Source organism: Cupressus sempervirens, chromosome 9 (genome assembly GCF_028749045.1).
Source record: "Cupressus sempervirens isolate cs-2001-9-10 chromosome 9, ASM2874904v1, whole genome shotgun sequence".
In the NCBI taxonomy this organism is placed as follows: Eukaryota; Viridiplantae; Streptophyta; class Pinopsida; order Cupressales; family Cupressaceae; genus Cupressus; species Cupressus sempervirens.
In genome coordinates this window covers 341,165,102-341,190,554 of record NC_143126.1, presented here as the reverse complement: position 1 = coordinate 341,190,554, position 25,453 = coordinate 341,165,102, and the positions used below count along the sequence as shown (strand labels likewise).

At 36.5% G+C, this 25,453-nt stretch overlaps 1 protein-coding gene across 4 annotated transcripts in view; it reads right to left on the bottom strand.

Moving 5' to 3' along the window:
* The window catches only part of SEC10 (exocyst complex component sec10), a 217,409-nt gene extending 209,129 nt beyond the window's left edge, over window positions 1–8,280 (bottom strand). Inside the window, exons 1-2 of one of the 4 annotated variants that reach the window (XM_089800056.1) lie at window positions 8,049–8,223; window positions 6,518–6,584 (exon numbers count right to left, since the gene is read on the bottom strand). Coding sequence is in view for 1 of the 4 variants with exons in the window: in XM_089800058.1 (XP_089656184.1) it covers window positions 8,049–8,111 (63 nt within the window). In the remaining 3 variants the exon portion in view is untranslated. Of the gene's footprint in view, window positions 1–6,517; window positions 6,585–7,753 lie in introns of all 4 variants that reach the window. The other 3 variants (XM_089800055.1, XM_089800058.1, XM_089800057.1) reach the window with 3 other exon arrangements.
* Window positions 8,281–25,453: the final 17,173 nt, after the last annotated feature.

The window sequence follows — 25,453 nt, the reverse complement described above, 5'->3', positions numbered from 1 at the left end:
TAATAAAGAAACCAATACATTCTATGTTTTACTTTAAGTGTATCTCAATTGTGTTATTCTCTATGATTAGCATATCTCTGTGAGCTTGAGTGATATTTCCAATCTACATTTTTGGTGCCACTGCCTAAGTCCGAATCTAGAGGTTGGCAGGATGGAGTAATGGGAAGGCCCTTTGTACCACTCATCCAAGTAACAAATAGTGACGGAGAAGAGGAGGAAATAACCAGGGAAGAACAGTTGACACATGATCTGGTGACGGCCTGGGAAGTTGTAGTTGATCAATACATACAAAGGGAAGCTCATGAGAGAACGGTCCCTGAAAGTATGGTATACAACGAGCTTTCGGTGCCACTAGTGGTGTATGATCTCCTAGGAGAGAGTCCTCGCTTGTTAGCGCACAATTTGTTACCAGTAGAAGAGGAAAGAGCCAAGACACAAAGGGAACAGAGGAGACAACAAGTACTCCAGTAGTTAGCGGAAAGGAGCACAGGGGAATGCGAGGAATGTGAAAATTCCAAAAAGGGAAACAGAAAGCCCCACATAATGGCAATAGACAAACAAAAATTGCCAAGGTTCACTGGGGATGGCTCAAAGGACCCTGCTCGCCACTGTAAAACATGTATAACAATATGGCAAGCGAACGGAGAAAATAACACAACAGAATGGCTAAAAGCTTTCCCAACCACATTAAGGGGTATTGCCATTGATTGGTATACCAATTTGGAGGCAACATAGAAAAACACATGGAATAATATCCGTACAGCCTTTGAGGAAGAATTCAGATTCCTGAGGGATGATGATGAAATAGTAACAGAGATTTATAACACAAGACAAGGGAAGAGTGAATCCATCAAAGCCTATAGTAGAAGAATGAAAGAGCTGATAGGGAAAACAGACAACAAGCCGGCAGATGGACTAAAGAAACAATGGTTCATTGAAGGATTAACACCGTCCCTTAGGAAAAAGATGAAGATAGTCCCACCATCGACCTTTGGGAATGTGTGTACTCATGTCATGGACATAGAAAGTGAGAGTAAAACTTCCAAGGCAAGAAGGCATGGAAACGTGGTGGAAGTTCAGAGGAGAGCGAAGAAGAATCCAAAACCATTCAAGCCCTGAAAAAAGACCTGATGCGATTAATGAAGGAAGTGGCAGGGAATAAAGAAGAAAAGAAAGAAGGGAGAGAACTTTGGTCACTAACTGTGAAAAAGAAGGCCATACAAAAGGAGCATGCCCAAAGAAAGTATTTTATGAGATTTTTCAGGTACTAGGGCACGCAATTAAAGATTGCCCCTACAATTTAAAAACAAGGAGCGCTCAAGTAATCCTAACCCAAGGGGAGCAATCTACACCCCCCTTCACTCCTCTGAAGAACACAAATACAAAAGCCTCACTAGGAGGATACAGAAATAACAGGAGAGGAAGTAGTACTAATAGCAACAACAACAACAATAAAAACAAACCACGGCATCCACTCCAGTATGATTCCAAGGGGAGACCGATGATCCAATGTAGGAGATGCAATGAATGGGGACATTTTGCACGAGATTGCCAAAGCGGAGGCGGACAAAATGGAGGGATGCTCTATAAATGGTGTGCGCCAGGCAATCATGAGGATGTGAATTGCCCGAGACAGAAGGGGTAAATATGCTAGACATTGAAGATCCAAAAGGTGAAATTCTTGCAATCACAAGGATGCAATCCAAAAAATTAACCTATCCAGATGCTACTATAGAGACCAAAAGATTTCAGGAAGGAAAGAAAGTCATTCACGATAGCATGGGAGAGGAAGGAAAGACAAAGGCGAAAAAAGCCTACTTCCAGGAGGAGTGTAACAAATATCGTGCGGCAAGTACTAAAAACTACTATCCCAGTGAAAATAGGTGATTTATTAGAAACATTACCCCAATTGCAAGTAGCACTAACACAGGGGGCAAACCCAAAAGGGACAACCTCAAAGAAAGAGAAGGAAGGAGAAGTACGGACAGAAGACAATACCCTATTCACCATAGGAATGGGAGAACACCAGCGGTAGTAGAGATGGAGATACTAAGGTGCAAGCTCTCAAATACTATTGTTGATGGAGTTTCCAGCGTAAATGTCTTATCAAAAGAAACATGGAAGGAAATAGAGAAACCTACACTCTAGCCACCAACATTTCAACTAGTGGGAGCCGGCCAACATGGAATCAAGAGCATAGGAACGCTGATGGGACAAAAAGTCATAGTTGGTACACAACAATTTTTTCTGGATTTTGTGGTTATCACTTTAGAGAGGAAAGGGTACGATACTTTATTAGGAAGAGGATAGTTGGTTGCAGCAAAAGCTACCCATAACTGGATACGGAACACTCTATCTATTGAGTCTGAAGGTAGAAAGTACATCATAGATCTCAAGAACCAGTCAGTAAGTTAGGACTTGGCATCAGTCTTCGAAGGAGAAGAAGACTATGGAGGGATGGAACCAAATGAGAAAGGAATACTTAGATTAGGGGAATGCTCGGTAAATGACACAAATTTCCTTAATGGATTATTTCACTGGCAGATGGGAGACTATGAAGTTTTCCATGTGGAATGTAATATGCTGGAAGTACAAGAATCTGAGTCGGAAGAATGATACCCGGAAGGGTACACAAAGTATAAGGAAGGGGTGGCAACTCTCAACAAGACACCTGCACAAATCTTTGAAAAAAAGGTGGAATACGAAAAGGCCAAAATAGTTAGAAATAAAGAGAAGTTCATTCTACAAGAATGAAATAAAGAGAAGTCCAGCTACAATAGTTAGAAGATACTAAACGCAATCTTTCCTCACTAAACACAATCTTTCCTCACTGTTGCTATTGCTCTCAAGTTTTTTTTCTTCCTCTTAGCAACTATGTCAAATCTAAAATTAGAAGAGTTAGTGTTCTTATGGACCAAATATGGATTGCATATTTTTATTATATGTCTTTAAGACAACTAGGGGCCGTGCAGACAACAAAAAATAGGAAAAATGTATTTTTTTGGCGGCATTTTGCCTCTAGCAGATTCGCTCGAAAAAAGGAGATAGCCAGCAGTTTCAGGGACATATAGGGGACGGCAAAACCATCCCCACTACTGCTGCCTGTCCCCAAGTTTCCTGCTGAAAAAAATTGTCCGTTTCAGGGACGTTTCCCAATTTTCCAAAAGGGGGACAACTCGGGGGATGGCCATAATCTGTCCCCGCATCGCCGTTTCATCCCCGGTATGGGTATGACCCCAAAACCATAGGGGACGCGTCCCCGTGGAACACTGGTTGCAACTCATCTCAGTGAAGTCATTTGAATAACAGCTCCTTTTGCTCCTTATAATGATAGCATCTTGAAGAAGGTTTTGCGACTAGTTGTGGACAGCTTGTGTGGATTTAATGATGTCATAAGCCCTACCTTTGGTAGACAGGCTAAGACTATGGAACTAATGGCAAAGCCCAAATCTTCTATCATCGTGTTGGATCTCAATTGTGAAAGAATGGTGCTACAAATGTTTCAACGTTTCTTAAGGGAAGTTAGGAAGCATCATCCAAACAAGGTTAAAACTTGCATAAAAACAACCATGTCTTTAATTCTAGATGAGGATGATAATGTATGTAAGCAATTAAAATCAGACTGGTTGGCTATATGGAGGAAGGAGGATAGGATCTCACCCATGGCTTACGAGCTTGTAGAGGAAGTAATTGAACATAAATTTGACATGTTCAAAGAATTTATGTCTGAGCATGAGCTGAGATCAGTAGGCATATGGATTACAAGATCTTCAAATTTGAGCCGGAACCAAATGAGAGAAGAGCAACTTTGTTTCACATGCAAGCGTTCTTGGTCACTTAATCACATTTGTGAGAAGAATAAAAGATAAAAATTGAGGAAGTCGAGGACTTATTAGTTCAGCTGAAAAAGTACAGATCAAAATTGAGGAAGTTGAGGACTTATTAGTTCAGCTTCAACATAAAGCTACTCAAGCTTGCAAAGAGATAGGATCAGCTATGGTTCATGATAAGGGATTTACAAGCCTCTTATTTGGAGACTTTGGAGGTTGTTCTTGACAAAAAAATTGATATTCATAAAGAGGAAAATGAATCGTCCCATGTTGGTGAATCATTCGAAATTGATGACATGATAAAAGATAAGGCCATGCATTTGAAGATAGAGGAAAAATCCAAAAAGGGTGCAGCTGAAAATGAATCTAGTATTCAAGAACTAGAGCAAGATGGCGTTACTATAGAGGGTGGTTTGAAGGACCAATCAGAAAAATCATTTTTAGGCGATGATTTTGGAGCATATAATTTGGAGGATAAGCTGAAAGTATCATATGATATTGCTACTGCAGTCTTACCACACTTTGATAACACTCATAACAGCATTGAAGAGACATCGTGGGAAGTTCAAATGGAGGAAAGGGAAAAAGGGATAATGAATGAAATTAACAGTGCATACCTTCACACTCTTAAGAGGGCATTTGAAATGAGAATGATTGAAGTTGCTTCAAGATAGGGATATGGCAATCAAACATGATGAAGATAAAGCAAGGCAGATAGATGAGTTATGTATCCAACTAAGTATGTCAAAATACTCATTACATCAGGCCGAAAATCAGACTTCTAGGACAGCCACTCCCCAAGATGATAATCAAGAACTTAAGGCTAAGGAGATCATACAAATAATAGAAGGAATTCACACTTTTGGTAAGAATGAAGAAGAGCACAACGTATGGATTTTGCCTTATCTGTATGAGGTTCATATGATGATGCAGGCTTTAAGGACCAGCAAGAAGTACACAAAGAGAATTCTGATTTTTATGACAGCAGTTGTATATCTTCACCATGCCATGTAGATAAATTTGAACCAAGTGAAAATAATTTAGAAATTTCACTCAATGATGATGTTCTCGTTAATGAAGATAGTCATTTGGCTGATGATATTTATAGTGAACCAAGAAATGAAGTTGATAGTGGCTGCTCCAATTGGTCTGCTATTATCTTTTCAGATTTTGGCTCAGTTTTTGAAAGATAATGAGTTGCAAATTGATTTCCTCTTGAGGCATATACCTCATGATGTTTTCTCTTCTATTACAAAGGCAAAATGACAACATGGGTATCATTCCTATTCCTGTTTCAGATTATAGCAGCAGCATGTAGTGGTCTTATGAGTCGGACTTCTTACAGATTGGAGGCGTTTTTGGTTTTGGTGGGGTGATCTGCTTATTCCTTCAGATGATTCACGATGATGTCAGGTTCATAGACACCTATTTCTACTCCCACAATCAAGTTGACAGGCTGGTTTGAAATCCAGGTGTTAATAGGATGTATGTTTTACATGTTGTGGATTATATTGTGATGCTACACAGTTGGAGATTTATGATCAAAGTCACACACCATACAGATGCAACAGTGCTTCACCGATTGATGTGTGACCCAAGGATCATAATGATAGAAGGGTTGTATCCTCATTGTTGATTCCGCAGTTTGGCACATCCTGACTACATAGTTATTAGTTTGAACTATGATGCAGCTTGCAGATGGACTTGGGACCTTAGCATTGGACTATGGATTCATAATTGCTTGAGGGCAAGCAATCTTGAGAGGGAGGACTGTAATGTCCCCTTTTTCTAGGACATTAGAAAATTAATATGCCAATGCAAAAAAATATTAAAATTGACTATGGAGGACATGATGCAGAATTACTAAAGTCGATTTAATACTATTTAAGAGGTCAATAAGAGACAAAATGGTAAGAAGACAAGAAGACAAGGAAGGGAAGCTAAAGGGTCACCTTTTGAGCATTATAAGAGAAAGTCCCATTCATTTTTTAATATGCTTGGATTTGAGATTGAATTTATGGTTTCTCTTTGGAAAACTTTTGGAAGATTCTAGATTTCTCTTGTTAGGGCCTGAGGACGGAAAACCTTCTAGATTGGACGTAGCCCCAATTCATCATCTGTGGTGGATTCGCGTCAGAATTCATATCTAAGATTACAGGTGCATGTTGTATTTTCTCTCCAATCTGACTGTAATACAGTTTTTAAGATTGGATTTTATGCATTTCGTCGTTGTATTGCTAGTTTGTAATACAATGACAATTCTGAAGCTGTATTAAAGCTGAGTATTTTAATGAGCAGTATGGTTCATAGCTGGTTTAATCTGCTGGTTTTGTTTGCAAAAGATGTATTTTGTTTTTCTAAAAATTATTTGTGAGCGAATTTGAGGAGAATATACATTCAGAATATTACATACAATGTCAAATATAATCTAAATTTGCTTTAAAAGTACTGTACTCTCCTCCCACCAATGTGCAAAAATCTCAAGAAATCGAAATTTAAAATTATAATGTAAAGAGTATACAGTTAACCATATCCTTCAATTCCACTGGCCAATTATAATAAATACCTTACTTGTTATGTTTCTCTGATCAAATGCAATACTTGCTAAACTCCAAATTTTGAGACTGGAAAAGACGTGAATGCTTAGACTAAGTGCCAGTCTGCTAATCACAAAAAAAAAAACTTACCAGGAATAAATAAATATAATGTAGGTGCAGCATTTCAAGCTCAAACAACGAAATTGGGCTTCCAGAGCTGAAATAAAAGTTACTGATCAGTTTTTACGAGCAACTACTATCAGCTAGTTTCAAATATCATGAGATTGGATGGCTTAGAAACAATATCAATTGTCCTCAGTTAAAACCAACTATACATCATTAAGAAAGAGATTGAATTAATTAGCCGTGGTGCAAAAGCCACTTAATTTTCAAATATTAAGTTCTTTCTTTTCAATTAATATAAGTTCATGTGGTAAATCAATAGGCCACTGAGATATTACCCAGATTCAAATTCCTCAACCATATGTTAACTTGTAACATACCGTTACCTTTAGTCCCAATGAACAAACTCATGTGCTCAATCGACCTTTAAGAGAAGTCCTAAGTTCGTATGCCTGAAAGTTATATTAATTTTCGGTGCTATGTAATGTATTAAATGCAATTAGCAGTGCTCACGAACTTCAAGAGATAAATGTCGGCCAAGATGCCCAAGCTAAATTGAATTTATTCAGCAAAGTCCTGGTTTCAAATTCCTAACATGTTAATGTGTAACAGGGAGTACCGTGTCACATCCAGCTCACAATGTGTCACACCTCAACGGACAAGCTCGAGCTGTTAATCAGTTTATCTTTCTACAAAGCCCCAAATTCAAATCTTTGAAAGGCAATTTAGTATGCAACGCAGAATGAAAAACGATATCCAATTCTAGGTGTGAGAACAGATGATATCAAAACGTAGAATAATTGGACATTTAGAAAGACCCTATTTTCGAATTCCTAAACGCGGTAATGTGTAAAGTGAGTCATATATCGCATCCATTTAGCCAATGCCACATACCTCAATGGATGAGCTCTGCACAAAGCTCAACAGTTAAGGCTGGCATCTGAGTCCAAGATAAGCTTTGGTTGTTATTTGAAAAATGTCTAGTTACCCAACCAAAGAGGCAAGGAAAAATGAATAAAAGAATTCCCATATAAATCGACTTTTTTATACCAACCGTAAGCCATTCGTTCAACAAGCGAATCAAATGAGCGGGAAGCAGCTATTATTTCATCCAGATCTGTTCATACTCAGCTCTTAATTTCGGAATCCTGACTCAATGTCACCAATAACCTATATTTCAATCAAATTCGCAAAAGGATGTCCAAGTTTTGACTACTGCAGAAACTTTCACGGATTAGAATATTCAATTTTAAGAACAACAACCTTCTTGTCTGAAATGGGTACTCAAGTTCTAACCGCCCAAAGCCTCTTCGATCGGCTAACATCAAAAATAAATTCAACAGTTCCTCAACCAAATAGATGCAAAATTCTCCATACTGGTAAACTCTTTTAATCAGATAGTTGATCCAGTTTTAAATGTTACAGTCCGTCTAATGAAATGAGTACATTAAAATTCCCATTGCAGGGAGGAAGACGGAACAGTTTTGGCTTAGATCATGTAACATCCAAATTTGACTCGAGAAAAACATAAATTAAATGAGAAGAATCAAGGTTCTACCGTGAAGACAGTGCATTTACGAAATTTTATGGATGGAAGATCCTGACAAATCCTCGACTGCATATGCTCTCTTATTTGGCTTTGTTGTCCAAGCGGTTGTCGATGTTTCGTGCAATGCTGCCTGTACAACAGAAATCAAAAGGACAAAAAGAAAACTATTCTCAAGCTCCTCGTTATAATTAATCATGTATGACAAGGGGTGTTTCGTTTATGAAGTGGTCTGGCTATGAATGAGTCCATATTGTGTACGCAGATATGTCAATGTGTTCTTCGTTTATTAGTAAATTTGTTTGGTTTTTAATGAGTCTATTATGTTTCTAAAGGTTCTAGAATTATACGATATGAGATTAGGATTGTGTTTTCGATGAATTTTGATCTTGGTATTTAATCGAAAAAACTCTCTAAATATGTGGAGACAAGAAAGTCAACAATATTTCTTATCCTAATGATGGATCACAGAGTGTGATATGAAATGTTGATGCTAGAAAAACTTACAGAATTTAATCCAGAAATAAAATTTACATATTTCAAATAGATTGTGGGAATTTGATAATGTTAAACAATATTACTGTCAACTTTGTCTTCCATACTGCACACCAAAGGATTTTTTGCAAATTAGAATAGGTTTCATCCCTCCTGCTATACAGAAGAATATAATTGTTAATCTCCAAGCTTTTGTCATTGGTGAGCTTAGGTTGGGATGGGGGCAAATAAACCCTAAAACTAATTTAGGGCAAACTATGCCCCTCTAAATAAAATTGTGATTGGATCGTTGAGAACCAATTTGAAGATTCCAGTCGTCATCCTCCTCATGGCCATGGTGTCATCAACACTTGATATAATCGCTTTATTGTTAAGAATGGAGAAAGGGAATGATGGCTTGATCCACAAGAATATCCTTAGCAACCTATGAGATTTAGGTGAGGGTCTCATGGGTACCGGCTTCCTTAAAAATAGAGTGGGTGTCGTTGAGAGTTTTTAGGAATATCTAAAAGGAAGTGGTCCCATGAATTTTATATGTGAATGAACTTTTAAAAATGAACTCCTAAATTCCAGGAAGCTTGTGGTGTTATAAATTTATAAAATAAAATTTTAATTTCTTAATAAATTTCTTTGGTGGGATTATATCATTTTGGTGAGAAAATAAATAGTAGGTTTTGACAAGTGGTTGATTTCTCCCCTAAGCTTGTGGGGCTATTTCCAACCCCACCCCATTTTCACTCGCTCAAATTGAGGGGGCTAAAAATTCGGAGCTCCTATTTTGAGTAGATTCCAAATAAACCTGGAGCCCCCTTAAAAAAGTATTATGGGGCCACCCGCTCCACAAAAATAAAGCTCAAGTTCCTCCCATGGGACCCCTACCTTAGGAACAAGTATTTTGCTTCGTACAAGAGAGGTTGGGACCTTCATCCCCACCCACAAACTAAAGTAGACTAGGAAGTGGTCAAATCTAGGTGATTAAGGAGGTCTAAGAGAAGAATGCCAATCATGAGTAGAGATATATTTGGATCTGAGTGTGGAGATTCGTAATTTTGGGTATTGCTTATAACATTATTGACCCCTAAACTTGCATCTGGGGCAAATTGGATCCCATTGGGAATGAGAAATTCTCTATTGATGCCTCTGATAGCAAGAATGTTTCAATGGCCACTTCCTCCCACCAACAACCAATTGTAAGTATCGTATAATGGTTGAGAGGGTTTCCTAAAACTAGCCCCTATATTTAGGAATCAAGGTTAAGCTTTGAACTACATAAACCCTAGGTCAAGAAATTACAACTACACTAATTAGATTCAGGGGAGATGGGGAGCCAAGGAATTCTAAAGTCCATCAAGAAATATCATGATGGAGGAAAATCCCTATTATTGTTATCAATATACCTAGGGATGCATCTTGATCTTCTACAAAAATGTCTAACGAGGGCCCTATCCCTGTAATGAAAATGAAGAAGTTCTTGATTGATATCGATAACAAATACACTAAAGGTGCACAAATATTGAAAAACTTGTGACTTTTGGTCATTGGTGTGATTTTGACTCTCCTATGGGAGATAGTGCAAATTGACTCTAAAACTATTTTAAGGGACTGGATGAAGGTTTTTTTCCTTTATAAAGGAACCCATTATTTGGTAAGGATGTGGAATACAGAGGATATACTTTTAATTTTTTTGATTGGTGCAATGAGTTTGATCCTTACCAATTTGAGAATTTAAAAGTGAGCAGAAGGATTAAATTAGCAAATCTTCTAGTTAAATTAATACATAGTGTGGTTCTAGAGTACTGACAATGAGTTAGGGGAATTTCAAGGGGTATAAGAGGTTTTTCTTTCATACTTGGATATTATCATTATAGAAAAAATTGTTATATGAATCAAAAACCTCAAATAAATTAAACTCACATCAAATGATATAATATGCAATATTTATTCTTCATTCTTCTAGAACCTCAAACACAACAACCATATCAATAAGACAATCTCTGATCACTCAATTAATCTGCCACAACTAGAGGTTAATTTCATTAATAGTGACAATATAGGAGGTCTTGTATTGGAGGAGCTCATATGAGATCAAGCTAGAAACAATGCAAACACCCCTATAAAAGTATGTAGTAAGGCAGAAGCATGAAAGAATGTGGCCATTATTGCATGAGTCACATATATTAACTATGAGATAAGTGGTAGGTGATCATTTTTTCTTACCATCGCATATTGATGTTAACCTAACATTACTTATTGCAAGCTATAAATAGGTTATTGAAGAGTCATTTACCACTTCGCAAATTTGAACTCTTGAGTAGTTTATTTGCAAAAACCTAGCCTAGTGATAGGCTAACATTGGGGGCAAATGAATATGAGATATTTAATACTTTAAATGAATGTTAGCTTAGTCTATGCATGTCAATCCAGGGGCATAATCTTGTGAAAGGTGTCCAAGTAATATACCATCAAGGGGTGCTAATTATGAGTTGAGAGATTATGGATGCAACTAAAACACCCAAAAATAAACCTATAGTAAATCCAAGCGATCCTAACGATAGGAGTTGTCACTTCCTACCAACAAAACATCATAAATGAAAATCTTCTTGAAAACAACAATAATAACAAATATAACAATTCACAAATCCAATGAAAATTAATCTAGAAGAAACAACAAAACACCATGCATATAACTAATGTAATAAAATAATTCAATAATGCAAATCTGATGTAGCTTTATTGTTTTGTTTCTTGATGAAAATAGGAATCTTTTAATCATCTATATAATAAGAATGACAATTTCCTATGTGGATTCAAGTTCAAAAATTCACAATGTGAATTAGTTTAGTGGAATGAATAAAAACTTGGCAAACTATCTCATTGTCTTGCTTAATTATAATGTTAATCAGATTGCAGAAGTACTCATACAAATTGACTTTTTTTTTAAAATGAAAACTTTAAAAAACACCATACTAAAATAATGAATTACAGAAAACACACACCAAAGTCAAATTACAAAAATCACCAACATTATGAGCAGTGGGCCCTTCCTCCTTAGTTTGTTGAGTGATGAAATCCAAATGTTTCTCTCTTGAACTATCTCAATCGTGCAAAGTTTTATATTTCTTATCAAAGTTTTTCATACAAATTATCTGCTCAAGCTGATACATACAACTTCAAGATGATAACCACCTCTATCTAATGTGGTATAAAATAGAATGGTTTGTTTTTTACTTGCGGCCAATAAAATGGAGAAACAATTATATATATATATATATATCAAATTACTTGATTAAAATAATTATGTTATAACAGAATGCATAAGGATTATAGCACCACGAGTTTTCTAGCATCCACACCCGCATGTATCTTGCTACAAAAATGAAACATATAAAACTGTGATATAGATTATTGTTACGAAATAAGATAAGTCTTGTACATGGATTATATGTACCACTTCTACTAGTTGTGATGGTTGATATTGATTCAAGCCCCTTTTCGATCCATCAACCATATAGTAAATATATATCTATTATAGTTGTACCATACATAACAAGTTATAGTTTTCATAACAAATGTCTCATATCTGATTCAAAAATGAAAGAAATAATTAACCAATCATGTACAATAGTTTCAACCCAAATGTGACAGGAAGTTATCGTAAAGTAGGCAACAGGAAGATATGTTCCACAAGTCAATATGTCGTGATAATAAAGATCAGTAAAAAGCAATCAATAATGAATTTTCCATATTTTAATCCCAAAACAATATTACATACTACTTATATATATTAAACCATATGCAACATATAATAGTAAATGGGATGAAACGTAATGGAAATGGAATAGGGAAGTGATTATGAAAGTACATGAAATGGATTAAAATATAGCATAAAATGGGTCATAAATAGCTCTCATCACCTAGCACATTGTGTTCCATTATCCTTCAAAGAAATAAATAGAGGTAAAATCAAGAGGTGGAACAAGCGGTTGTTACTACAATCTACATTGTATCATCCTCTAGTCAGAACTCCTAATAGAACGAGGAATTCACAAGGTGAAGGTGGTCAACTCTAAGGAAGTTTAACACCCAGAATACAAGATCATTACATTGAAAGGAGGCACAAAGGACATGAATGGAGCATTGTCATTACTACCAACAAATGTCCAGCTCATAGAGAACGTGGGTGCATATCTAAAGGTAAACTTCTTGGAACTCTGTGATGAAAAAATTTGTAGCCTATTTGAGTCATTCTAAGAGAATGGGGTTTTGAAGCCAAAAAAAAGTCATATGGTAAATACCACACTACACCATGTTCTAGATATTCTTGACCTTTTCCAAGACAATTGGGTAAAAATTTTACTAAGTAGAGTCCATGACCAATATATGTGACTAGACAAGCCCAATAAAATTACCAAGGAATTGATCCAACAAGTTTTTGGAAATGTAAAGGAGTAACTGAGAGGGGAGGAGTGAATCAGTTAGAACAAAAAAAAATCTAAAAATCCCTTTACGATGTCACCATGATACAAAACCAATAACTTATTATAACTCGATTAACACTGAACATTCTGCTTTAACTCGGTTAACACTGAATATATTACTGTCACTCAATTAGCACAAAGACCTTAGGATATTAATGTGATTAACCTTAATTAACTTAGTTGCAGAAATATAAAGTAAATAAAATGAACACATAAGACACCAAGATTTAATGTGGAAACCCAATTTGGGAAAACCACCAATTACAACTAGTTATTGTTTTTCACTCTTCTGAAGTAAGCCCTGTCAAGAACCAACCAGGTTAAAGGTTACAAAAAACATTGTTAGGTACCTTGTTAAAGGATTTAATTCACCCTATTAGGAGTGGCCTTGTTAGAGGTCTTTAGACCCTTCAATTTAGAAATTCCACCTTGTTAAAGGATTTACCAAATAGTTGTTAAGCCAACTCTGTTAGGAGATTTGATTCACTGATACAATTATTAGAGAGTAACAATGACTTGGCCTAATTGCTGATGCAACTATCTTTGCTAATTTTAGATCTTTGTTTTGGCTTGATTACTTGATCCTCTTTGACCAAAATGTTATTTGCAGCTCGATCAACTCGGATACTTTGGCCTCTTGCAAATATCCTTCCAATTCACTTCCTTAATTCATCTTCTTCAATTTCATGCTTACTCTCTTCAATCCTCAACTTGACCTTATACTTATATGAATAATCTTGTCAAGTCATATTGAATATACTTTTAATCAATCAATTTTCATCCCTTAAGTTTGCTTGAATTAACCAATAAATCTATCAGACTCAATATGTTGTTAGTCAGCTAATATAAAATTGAGTACTTGGTCAACTCAAAGAAACTCTTCGTTCACCAACCCAACTCCATCAATACAGAATTCTGAACTGACTTTCTTTTGGTAACCAAGTGAACTCGATCAACATAGGATCCATACTAACTTTCCTTTGGTAATCAAGTGAACTCGATTAACACAAGATTTGCCTTCGATGCCCAAGTGAGCTTGGTAAGAAATATCTATAAACTTATTAGAACGCTCAACATACATTGGAAATTGTCTCCAATGCCCAAGTGAGCTCGACAATCACTAACTTGCTCAATAAGGCTTGATATTTTATGTAACATCAAAGACAACATACAATTGAATGATTGTTTTCAACAATCTCCCTCTTTGGCATTGATGGAAACACAACATGTCATAGTACAATGAATTTTATAGAAAAATAGCAAGATAATATTCTTAGTTTCATTCTAATTCTCATCCATGAGAACTTCCTCTATCAGTGAGAACTCCCTCTAACATCAATCTCTTCCTTTGGAACGATTCTCTAATTTCTCTTACTATAATTTCTCCCTCTAACAACAAACTTTCCTTCTTTACTAATACAAAATTTCTAATCTGATATGACATCAAACTCTCCCTCTTTGACATCTCATGCCAAAGACAACAATCAATGCATTTTCCATGTACCTGATGTACTATTTCATATGCAATCTTCTTTGAGAATAATGCATCAACTTGATTGATCTTCAAATGCTTTGTTGATGCACCGCTAAAATCTGATTAGTGAGCTTCAGATAGGGGAATGACCCCTAGCTTACCTCTTAGATACAAAAATGCATCCTTAGGCAATGGCTTGGTGAATGTCTACAATTTGCTCTTTTGTATTCACATATTCCAATATCACCTCCTTTTCTTGCACTAATTCTCTCAGAAAATGATACTTTATTGCAATGTGCTTTGTCTTGGTATGCATCACATGATTCTTGGAAATGTTGAATGCATTGATTTTATCACAGATGATAACTATTGGATCCTTGATTTCTTCCTTCATACCTGCTAACAATTGTTTGAACCAAATGATGTTGGAACAATTGACTGCTGTTGCAATATATTATGCTTCTATTGTAGACTGAGAGATACAAATATGTTTCTTGCTTGTCCAAGACACTAACCTCTTTCCAAGAAAGAATACTCCACCACTAGTGTTTTTCCTATCATCAATACTTCCTACCCAATCAACATAATGAAGGCTTTCAATTCAAAGTTGCCTCCTTTCTTATACCACAAACCATAATCTTCAGTAACTTTTAGATACCTCATAATTCTTTTTATTACCACCGTACAATTTTCCTTTCTTGCCACCACACCAAATGCTAATGCAATATTAGGTCTTGTGTGCGTACACTCAATTTGTGTCACACTCTAAACCCTTCTATCCAAGTGATTCCATGAGTTCTGAATGCTTGGATACTAACTTAGAGCTCCCTACCCACAAAGTGCAAGAGAGTATGTTTTAAGCATACGAAGGCTCTCAGTTGAGCCTTAGAGATACTCTTCTTTCTAGTAAACCATGCAACAAGAGGTTCTTTGAGACAAGAGCAAGAACACAAGTGTCTACAATGAGAACTCTCAAAATGCAATGCAAATATGAAGTAAGCTATATGAAATGCAAAGTGCAACTATGTTAACAAGAATGAAAGTATTACAAGATCCAAGTTAAATACTAACTGAGCTAGATCATAGCAAAAGAGAAGCTAAGCTGCATGCAAAATGATTCGAAGCTAGTATGTGATGGATGAGAGAATGAGATGAGAAGTAGAAGTTCTCCACAATAGCTCTTCAAGCATTTGAATGATAAACCTATAGCATAACAATACTCAAGAGTGTGGATCCTTTGACAAGGGGAGAGCTCTTTCTTTTAAAGTTGTACAGATGGTAGAGATCAAGGTCAAAATGATGGAAGATCAAGGGTGGAGTTTGAAAATAGGAGTGATCCATGTCCACACACAAGTCAACCAATAAAATAGAAGTTGACTTCCATATAAGACAAAAGTCACATAGCCTTTTCTTTTAATTTGCAAAATAGAATAAAGGACTTTATGTGTACACTTTAAGTGGGTTAGAAGAAAGGGGGCTTTTATTTAATTAAAAGGGGACATGTTCTTTTAATCAAATAATGGGCTTAGGATAGCATAGTCAAACTATAGGTTATAATCAAATTAATTAATTTTAGGAATTTGGCTTAGGTAAATTATTAATTGGTTTAGCCAAAATGCTAAGAAGGGGGCTAATAGTCTAAATGACCATTTTTACATGATTACATTTTCCCCTCTTTGACTAATGCATGATCAATTTGGGAACACATTACGTTAGAGAAAATAGAAGCCAAGTAGGCAACAATAGAGAGCGATATCTGACTTTGAAGAATGAAATGTAGAAATAGATAGCAAATCCTGAATGTACAAACTGATAACAATAGTATCGAACACTAGGAAAGAGACGATGTTAGAAATCAAGAAGAATTTTAACACCAAGAAAAGCATATAGATTGAGAGCAAACAAAAAGATCAAACATATGCTCCTCAGTAATAGATAGTTGTAGCAAGCGATGATAGAGTATTTCTACCCCCTCGGGATCAAAATTGAAATGAGGTAAGGGGGATGTAGAAACAAGCTAGATATGAGTAAATCAAGATATAACAGTGTCCAAGATGATAGATAGATGATTAGAACCAAAGAGTGACCATACAAAAAATGATAGAATGTCCCAGTTTGACCAAAGTTGACCACAAAAGATTAAGCATGAAAATTAGGTCAAATCGAGTAGAAAGGTGATTTTAGACATGAAAATATGAATAGAAGAAGATACAAAGTTTAGAAATGATGAATGCATGAAGAAATGAAGATGCCCCAGTGATGATTCAAAGATTAGAAATCAAGGGGTCAACCAGCTGCATAAAAGAAGGTAGAATTTTAAAATGTAATTTTGACTATCAAGATGACCTCGAATTTTGATTTCGATCTCGAAAATGGATCTAGGACGTCAAAATTAGCTAGGGGTGCAATTTTCACGAAATTTTGAGGAGTTTGAAAAATGGTCAAAATTAGGTTAGAAGGTTATATAAGGGGTCCACGTGTCATTTTCAAATCATTTTGTCTTTTATGATTTTTGAGAGCTTGTGAGTGGTTGAGAGAGCATCATGGCTTTGGTGAACATTTTGACTCACTAACACTATTTCGAGTGCATCTGGTTGCACAACCAACCATCTGATTATGAGGTGCCCGTAAGTTTTCAACTTTTTATCTCTTTTTTGAATAATAATGACATTTTTTCACATGTTTTAGAGGTTAAATACAAAATATCATGCGATATTTTAAAAAGTATTGCATGGGTACTTTAAAAATATTGTTTGATACTTCGTATGAATAATTATATCGCACAACTTGTCTATAGTGTATCATATGAACCATACCCAAATGATGCCCAGACTGATGTGAAATGTCGCCTGACAAAATTATATCACTCAAGTATTTTGAGAAATGTGGCATGAATTTTAATCAACATATTGTGTCACTTGTGTATAGAAAAAAATGTCACACAATTTATTTTTGGTGTTGTTTTGTTGATTTTGCATGTTTGTTGATGTTTACTGATGTTTCCTTGTCTTGTGTTACAAATGGTGTTTCAGGCCCTTCACATCATAGCCTCCAAAGTTGTGGGGTTGTGAGTTTTAGGGCACCTCGACGGTGGTGAGAAGGCGGCCATAGCAAGCATGGGGTTGAGGTGGGTTACGCGGATGCCCTACATACAAGTGAACCACGGGTTGTTGACTACGCTAGCCGAGCTATGGCATAGTGAGCATAACACCTTTCACTTGTCTACTGGAGAGGCGACCATTAGTTTAGAGGATGTGTATAACATCCTTCGAGTACCTTGCCATGGTGATCCAGTGAGTTTTACATTTTTTTTTTTTTGCATTTTCGGGTTTTGATATCCATGTGAGGTATGTTGATACAAGGTTTGGCTATATGTCATAGGTGTACTAGACCCTGACAAAGGGGAGGGAAGTGATGCAAGAGATATTCTATACCATCCTAGACTGCCATCTAAGTTCGGAGTGACTCATTGATGAGTATGGCATTGATTACCCACTGTCATGTTTGTTATGTTCATTGGTGGCACAAGCTCTGGTAATTGACAATGGCTAGAAGAGCTTCTTATTGGGATGGGGTAGACTGGTGGAAAATCTGATTGCATGGCCTCACAGGATGGCATGGGGACTAGCCATACTTGCATATATGTATCACAAGTTGCATGAGGTGGTATACCATGAGGGTCACTCTTGGGCATGTGGAGCAGTGGTAGTGTAGATATGACATGGGAGCACATTACTGTCATCTAACCATGGGTTCAGCCAAGAGAGTGTAGCCAGGCCTACATCTTCAGATGGATAGGGTTTGTACCATAGACCCATAGTGGGGATGTCACATACTATTGGTAGATTTTTTATGAGTTGACAGAATTTGAGTGGCAACCATACTGAAATTGTCATAGATGGTTTGACTCCTAGGAGCTAGACTATAAGCGGTATAGTAGACCACTGGTGGGGAGGCACTTAGAGATAGTGGAACAGTTCATGATTAGTTGAGTATGGTAGTAGTTCATAGAGGGATAGTTAGTCTCAATAGAGATGATGACTTATGCTTAGTTCCATTCAAATGAGGTACGGGGCTAGCTACCCATGTTAGATTATCAGATGACCATCTGAGACACAACAACCTTGGTTCAGACACCTCGGGACTATTGTCTAGTTGTAGTAGATGCATGAGAAAACCCAACATATTTGTATGAGAGGCAGAGGCATCCATTATCTCAGTTTACATAACTAGATGCTCTACCCATAGTAGTAGGGCATGGAGGAGATGGTGGTGGCGGAGGCAAAGGCAGAGGTGGAGGGGGGAGACAGATGGAGGTTAGAGTGGCTCCAGATCAAGGAGGAGATAGACACAGGTGCAAGTCATAAGAGAGGAGGAGGAGGAGGAGGAGGTGCCACTAAGATGACAGGAAATGGGGTGAGTGGAGGTGCAAGAAGAGTAGCTAGCCAAAGGGATGATGATCATGATGCTAGGATCTGAACCCTAGAGGCAAAGCTATAGGGAGCTTAAGTGATTATCATTATACAAGATCAAAAACTCATAGATGAATGAGCGCAAGGAGAGGAGCTCCGTAGGGCGCTAGATGCTACTAGGTGAGAGTTAGTGCATCCTGGGGCATGAGCTACGTACTGTTGTGCAACCTACAAGGCTGTGGTGTCACCTGGGTAGGAGCTTCCTGACAACTCAAAGTGAGCTGGCATATCAAAGGGTATGGTACAGCCACCAGATAGGAGATAAGCTTCACCACCAGGGTCACCATTAGTTGTAGAGGGTGCAAGTTAGCTGTAGGCTAAGGTTGACAGTTTTGTGATTGTACTCCATGTATTTTTGAGACAGATATCTAGATTTTGGATCCCATATTTGTATATGTATTGCGACACATTGATATATATGAGATATTGGATTTGAGTGACGAATTTTGTGTACTTGTCTCATTTTGATGGATGTTTCAACATTTTAAGTTTTCATATGACATTTTACTTTCTTGCTCATGTATGTGTTGCTTTTATGTTCATGTTGATATGCTCATGTTAATGTGTTCATGGATGTCTCTCATTTATGATGTTTAGCTCTCATGCGTATGATATACACTTATGTTTTTGAAACATGTAACACTTGGATAGATCAAATGCGATTTTTAAATTAACCTGTTGTGATGATAGGATAGCAAAGAGGTGAAGCGAAAGATCAAGAAGATGAAAAGACACAATCAAGAAGAAAGTAAAGAAAGATATGAAAGTAGTTAGCCGATATGTCCATGAAAAGATGAAGAGAGAGCTCTCCCCATATGAAAAAATACAAGAATGAACCTATAATGCAAACTGATATGCAAAGTGTTTTACCAACAAGAAATGCATAACATTTAGACTCTTATTTCATCATTGAGTGTTTATTAGGGACATCATGAGATCATACAACCATCACTAGTGTAACTATGAGGATATGAATATGATCGATATCAAAGACATGTGTAAGCCAAGATGACTACATGATTAGATTCCCTAGGTTTGATATAGCCAGATTACACCTTTATCAAGGCATACGTGTCAAGATAGCCCCTGAGTGTGGTCTTGTGAAAACAATCAAGGATGATAGTTTTGTTAGTCAAAGTGTCAAATAGAACAAGCATGAATGCTTTAAACACTATAGACAAAGAAAGTATACCCACAAGAAAAAAGCAAGAAAACATGCCCCATGCCCCCAGTCTTCTAGTCCATGACATCCTCAAAAGACTATTAGGGAGGGAACACATAACAAAGAAATTGTCATAGACAACACACAAAGTAGATAACTTTCATCATAGCTTAGTCATTTAAATGTTTAAGTGTGTGTGTGTGTGTGTGTGTACATCACTTGGCCACTTCTTCAAGACTTGATTATGATAGTGAGAAATATCGTGAGACATTCAAGACTATAGATAAACTATCTGAAAAGTGTTGAGAAACACTTGATGTCAAGTTGGGGGGGGTGTGGTAGTGTTGAGAAACATTTTTTTGTGAGTTGCCAAAGAAACCCTAATGCACAAGGATACCTCAATAGGCTAAGTAGTTGTGCCCCCGAGACAAGGCCAAGGAACAATTCCAAGCTAGGAAAATGTGTTATGGAGTGACTGATTGAGACTGGTAGACATAGGTGCAAGGGTCTCAAGTAGCGTTTGTTTCGTGGTTTTCACCACTTGACAGATTTTTTTAGGACTTTTTTCAAAAAAAATTGTATTTTTATATTTTTTTGGTGATACATCAAAGTGCCTATTGCTAGGTTCTCACTAAGATGATCATTTTTTCAAGACATTTTTTTTATTTTTTAGGATTTTTTCTAGGATCAATAAGTATGTACAAGATAGCTGAGTTGCAAGCCTCTGAGCATAGAACTTCTTCAAATGTAGGAAATTGATAGGCTTTGCAAGTTCTTCCCCTTCAGGAGTAGAAAATTGATAAGAACCAAACCCAAATATTGTTGTGATAATGTACGAGCCTAACCAATTAGGTTCAAACTCTCCCTTCTACTCTCTATGCTACTAATTTTTTGGATTCTCTCTAAGCACAAGTTCACCTACTTGAAACTCACGAGGATGAACTTTCTTGTTATACTGAGTAGACATGCACTTCTGATAAGCCTTCATGTGATCAAAAGCAGTCTTTCAGTGTTCATCAAGAGTCTCTAGTTCTTGTACTCACATAGCTCTATAGTCTTCATTAGTTATCAACCCATGTAAGAAGACTCGCAAGGAGGGGATCTCAACTTCTAATGGGAGGACATCCTTTGAGCCATAGTTTAGAGAAAAGGGTGTGGCCCCTATAAGAGTACGAAATGTAGTTTAGTAGGCCCATAATGTCAGATTAATTTATAAGTGCCAATCTTCCCCTAACTTGTGAACTATTTAGTGTAAGTTTTTCAGCAATATTTTGTTGGAGGCCTTAGCTTGGCCATTCCATTGAGGGTAGTAGATAAAGGACCAATGTTGCTTGATTCTAAATTTCTTGCACAACTATTTGAGGCCCTTGTTCTTGAATTGTCCTCTGTTATCAATAACAATGGAGGAAGGAATGCCATAACGACAAATGATATGGTTTAGTATAAATAGGGCAACATGTTTTCCTATAGCAATAGATAGTGGCACAACCTCAACCCATTTGGTAAAATACTCAGTTGTTGTGATGATGAACTTGTGACAATTAGATGAACTTGGATGATTTTTTCCTGTCGAGTCAAAGGCCCATTATTGAAATGGCCAATATGTCATAGAGGGAATAAGCTCATGTCCTGGAGCACGAATTAAGTTGCCATGAAGTTGACATTTCTTATAGGACTTGGCATAAAAAACAACATCAACTTGCATGGTTGGCCAGTAATAACCCGCTCGAAGTAGTTTTTGAGCAAGGGCAAGGCCATTAGAATGTGCCTCACAAATGTCATCATGGACTTCGATTCGTGCCTTTACAGACTCTTCTAGCTCTAAACACCTAAGCAACATTCCATCTAGACCCTTTCTATACAAGTCACTAGAGACTGAAGTGTAATGTGAAGCATTGCAGAGGAGTTGGCATTTTTGGTTGTGTGTGAGGGTTTCATGAATAACCTGAACACATAGATAAGAGAAGATATCCATAGAGAAAGAGGAATCATGACCTACAATAGTGCAGATCACATGATTATCCAAGGAGTCATAGGCAAGATGATGTAGTTCTTCCACTGGGAACTCAAATTGTGATTCATTTTCTTATAGTTGGAGGAAAGATGCTAGAGTGTCCATAGCATCAACTGCCCTGTTTTTTGCTCTTGGAATTTGCTAGAATGTCACAAAAGTGAAATAGTTCCTTGGAGCGTTGATCAACTCCTTATAGGGTATCAACTTGTCATCCTTTGTTTGATATTTATTATTTACTTGATTTATAACAAGTTGGGAATTTCCATAGATGTACAATTCAGTGATTCTCCATTCAAGAGTCGTTTTGATCCCATTTGTTAATGCCTCATATTCTGTAATGTTGTTTGTGCAATGGAATAAGAGTTTGTATGATTTAGGGATTGTATAACCATGAGGGAAAATAAAAAAGACACCTACTCTAGCCCCATTCTGTGTATGAGAACTGTCAAAGAACATTTTCCAAGTTCTCTTAGTGGTTTACATAATTGAGGCATTTGGGAACTCAATTTGCATGGTGTACACTTGATTTGTGTCACACTCTAAACCATTCTATCCAAACGATTCCATGAGTTGGAATGCTTGGATGCCGGCTTAGAGCTCCCTATCCACGAAGTTCAAGAAGCTAGTATTCAAACATGAAGGCTCTCGGCCAAGCCTTAGAAATGTGCTTCTTGCTAGTAAAACATGAAATGGGAGGTTCTTTGAGATAAGAGAAAGAATGCAAGTGTCTACAATGAGTTCCTCAAAGATGCAATGCAAGATGGAAGACTAAACTAGGATGGAAATGCAAGATGCAACTATGCTAGAATATGAATGAGAGTGTTACAATCCAAATATTTAAACTATGTGAGATTATTACAAGAATGAAAGCTAAACTAACATGCAACTATGATAAGAATGCCATATGATCTTATGCTAATATGATGGAATGAGAGAATGTAGACAAGGAGTGAGAAGTTCTCCACAAAGCTCCCAAGAAACCTGTTAGAAAACCTGCAGCATAACAATATTCAAAGATGGATGGATTTGAGGGGGAAAGCTCTCTCCCTTTTAAAGTTGTATGGATGGTAGAGATCAAGATGAAGATGGTGGATGATCAACGGTGGAATTTGAAAAGAGGAGTGATCCATGTGCACACACAAGTCAACCAATAGAATATAAGTTAACTTGTCATATAAGACAAAAGTCACAAAGCCTTTTCTTTTAATTGCAAAATAGAAAAAGGACTTTATGTGTGCACTTTAAGTGGGTTAGAAGAATGGGGTCTTTTATTTAATTAAAAGGGGACATGTTCTTTTAATCAAATAATGAACTTAGGATAGCATAGTCAAACTATAGGTTATAATCAAATAAATTGATTATTAGCAATTTGTTCTAGGTAAATGATTAAATTAATTTAGCCAAAATGCTGAGAAGGGGGCTAATAGTCTAGATGACCATTTTTAGGTGATTACACATGGGTGTTGTATCCTTTAGTGGAAAACCATCCAATTGGTCAGTTATGGCCTACCCCTTGATAGCTTTACATTTGACATATTGAATGTCAAATTTTGAAAGAATCATCATCCATTTAGCCAAACGATCAATAAGCGTAGCTTTGCTCAACAAGTATTTCAAGGGATTAATTTTAGCAATCAGGTGAATTGTATGTGCCAACATGTAATGTTTGAGTTTTTGAGAAGCAAAGACAACTGTCAGGCAAGCTTTCTCAATATTGGTGTAGCTCATTTCATAAGCCACCAAAGTTTGACTAATGTAATATTTAGCACATTCTTTACCAATCTCATCACTTTGTGCTAATAATGCTCCTCGAGAAGAAGTTGTAGCTAAGATGTACAAAACCAAAGGTTTTACCGGAATGAGTGGCATCGAAACTGGAGGTTTAGCCAAGTACCCTTTGATTAGGTCTAGACTTTGTTGACAATATTCATTCTAGATATGAGTAGAGCCTTTATGCAAATTCTTGTTAAAAGATTGAGCTTTATCAGCCAACTGAGAAATGAATCTTCTAATGGATTGTAGACATCCTTGTAGACTTCTAAGTTGACTGATATTTCTTGGAGGAGGCATTTCCATGATAGCTTGGACCTTTTCAAGATCGACCTCAATACCTCTTGTTGATATAATGTAGCCTAGCAATTTTCTAGAAGTGACACCAAAGACGCTTTTTTGGGTTCAACCTAAGTTGAAATTGTTCCATATAGTCCAATATTAGACTAACGTGTTCAAGATGTGTGTCTCATTTTTTAGATTTAGCCAGTGTGTCATCAACATAGCCTTCCATATTTTTATGCATCATATCATGGAAGATGGTGGTCATTGCTCTTTTGTATGTAGCACTAGCACTTTTGAGCCCAAAGGGCACAACATTCTAGCAGAAGGTGCCCTAGGTATATGTAAAAGTTGTCTTTTCTTGATTAGCCAAAGCAATCTTAATTTGGTTATACCCAGAAAAGCCATCCATGAGGGAGTACATTTCATAACCCATCGTCATGTCCACTATCATGTCTATGTTTGGTAGTGAAAAGTCATCCTTGGGGCATGATTTGTTTAGATCTATGAAATCAATACAAAATCAAATGGATTTATCATGTTTAGACATAGGTACAATGTTGAAAATCCATTCTGCATAATCAATAGCTTTGATAAAGTTTGCACTCAAGAGTTTTTCTAACTCTACTTTGACCAAGAGGGCTACATGCGGATGCATCTTTCTCAATTTTTGTGTAATGTCCCTATCTTTTTAGCATCTCAGTGGAGCTCTTAGCCTTTAAATTTTTTGAAGGCTAAGTAGAGAAATAAGGAGAAACTGATTGAATTAATTTATTATAAAGTTATTAAATAAATTAAAATTAAAAAGTGACTTTATATTTAATTAATTTAATTTTCTAGAAGAAAAAATAATTATTGTATTGCAAGGGAGAAGCTTCTAGAGAGTGCATTTTCTAGAAATAAAACTAATTATTGTATTGGAAAGGGGGAAGCTTCTAGAGAGTGAAATTAAATAATATTTTATTTCTTTCTAGAAAAGTGAAGGGAAAGAATAAATAGAGGTGAGAGCTTCATTGTTAATCATCTGATTAATGTGAATTGTATTTGATATAAACTTGGGAGAAGAAACTAAGGTTTCTGATTTCAGTCAGCCATTGGAGAATGTCAACTCTTCAGTGTTGCAACCATTTGAGGTGGTGAAATATTCATTGAATTTGGTATTTAGGAGAGCTTAAATTTAGGAGTTCTATTTGTGCTTAAATTGGAGAATACAATTATTGTTGGCTACTATAGTAATCAAGAACGATGTCGCACTACAGTGCTTATGCTT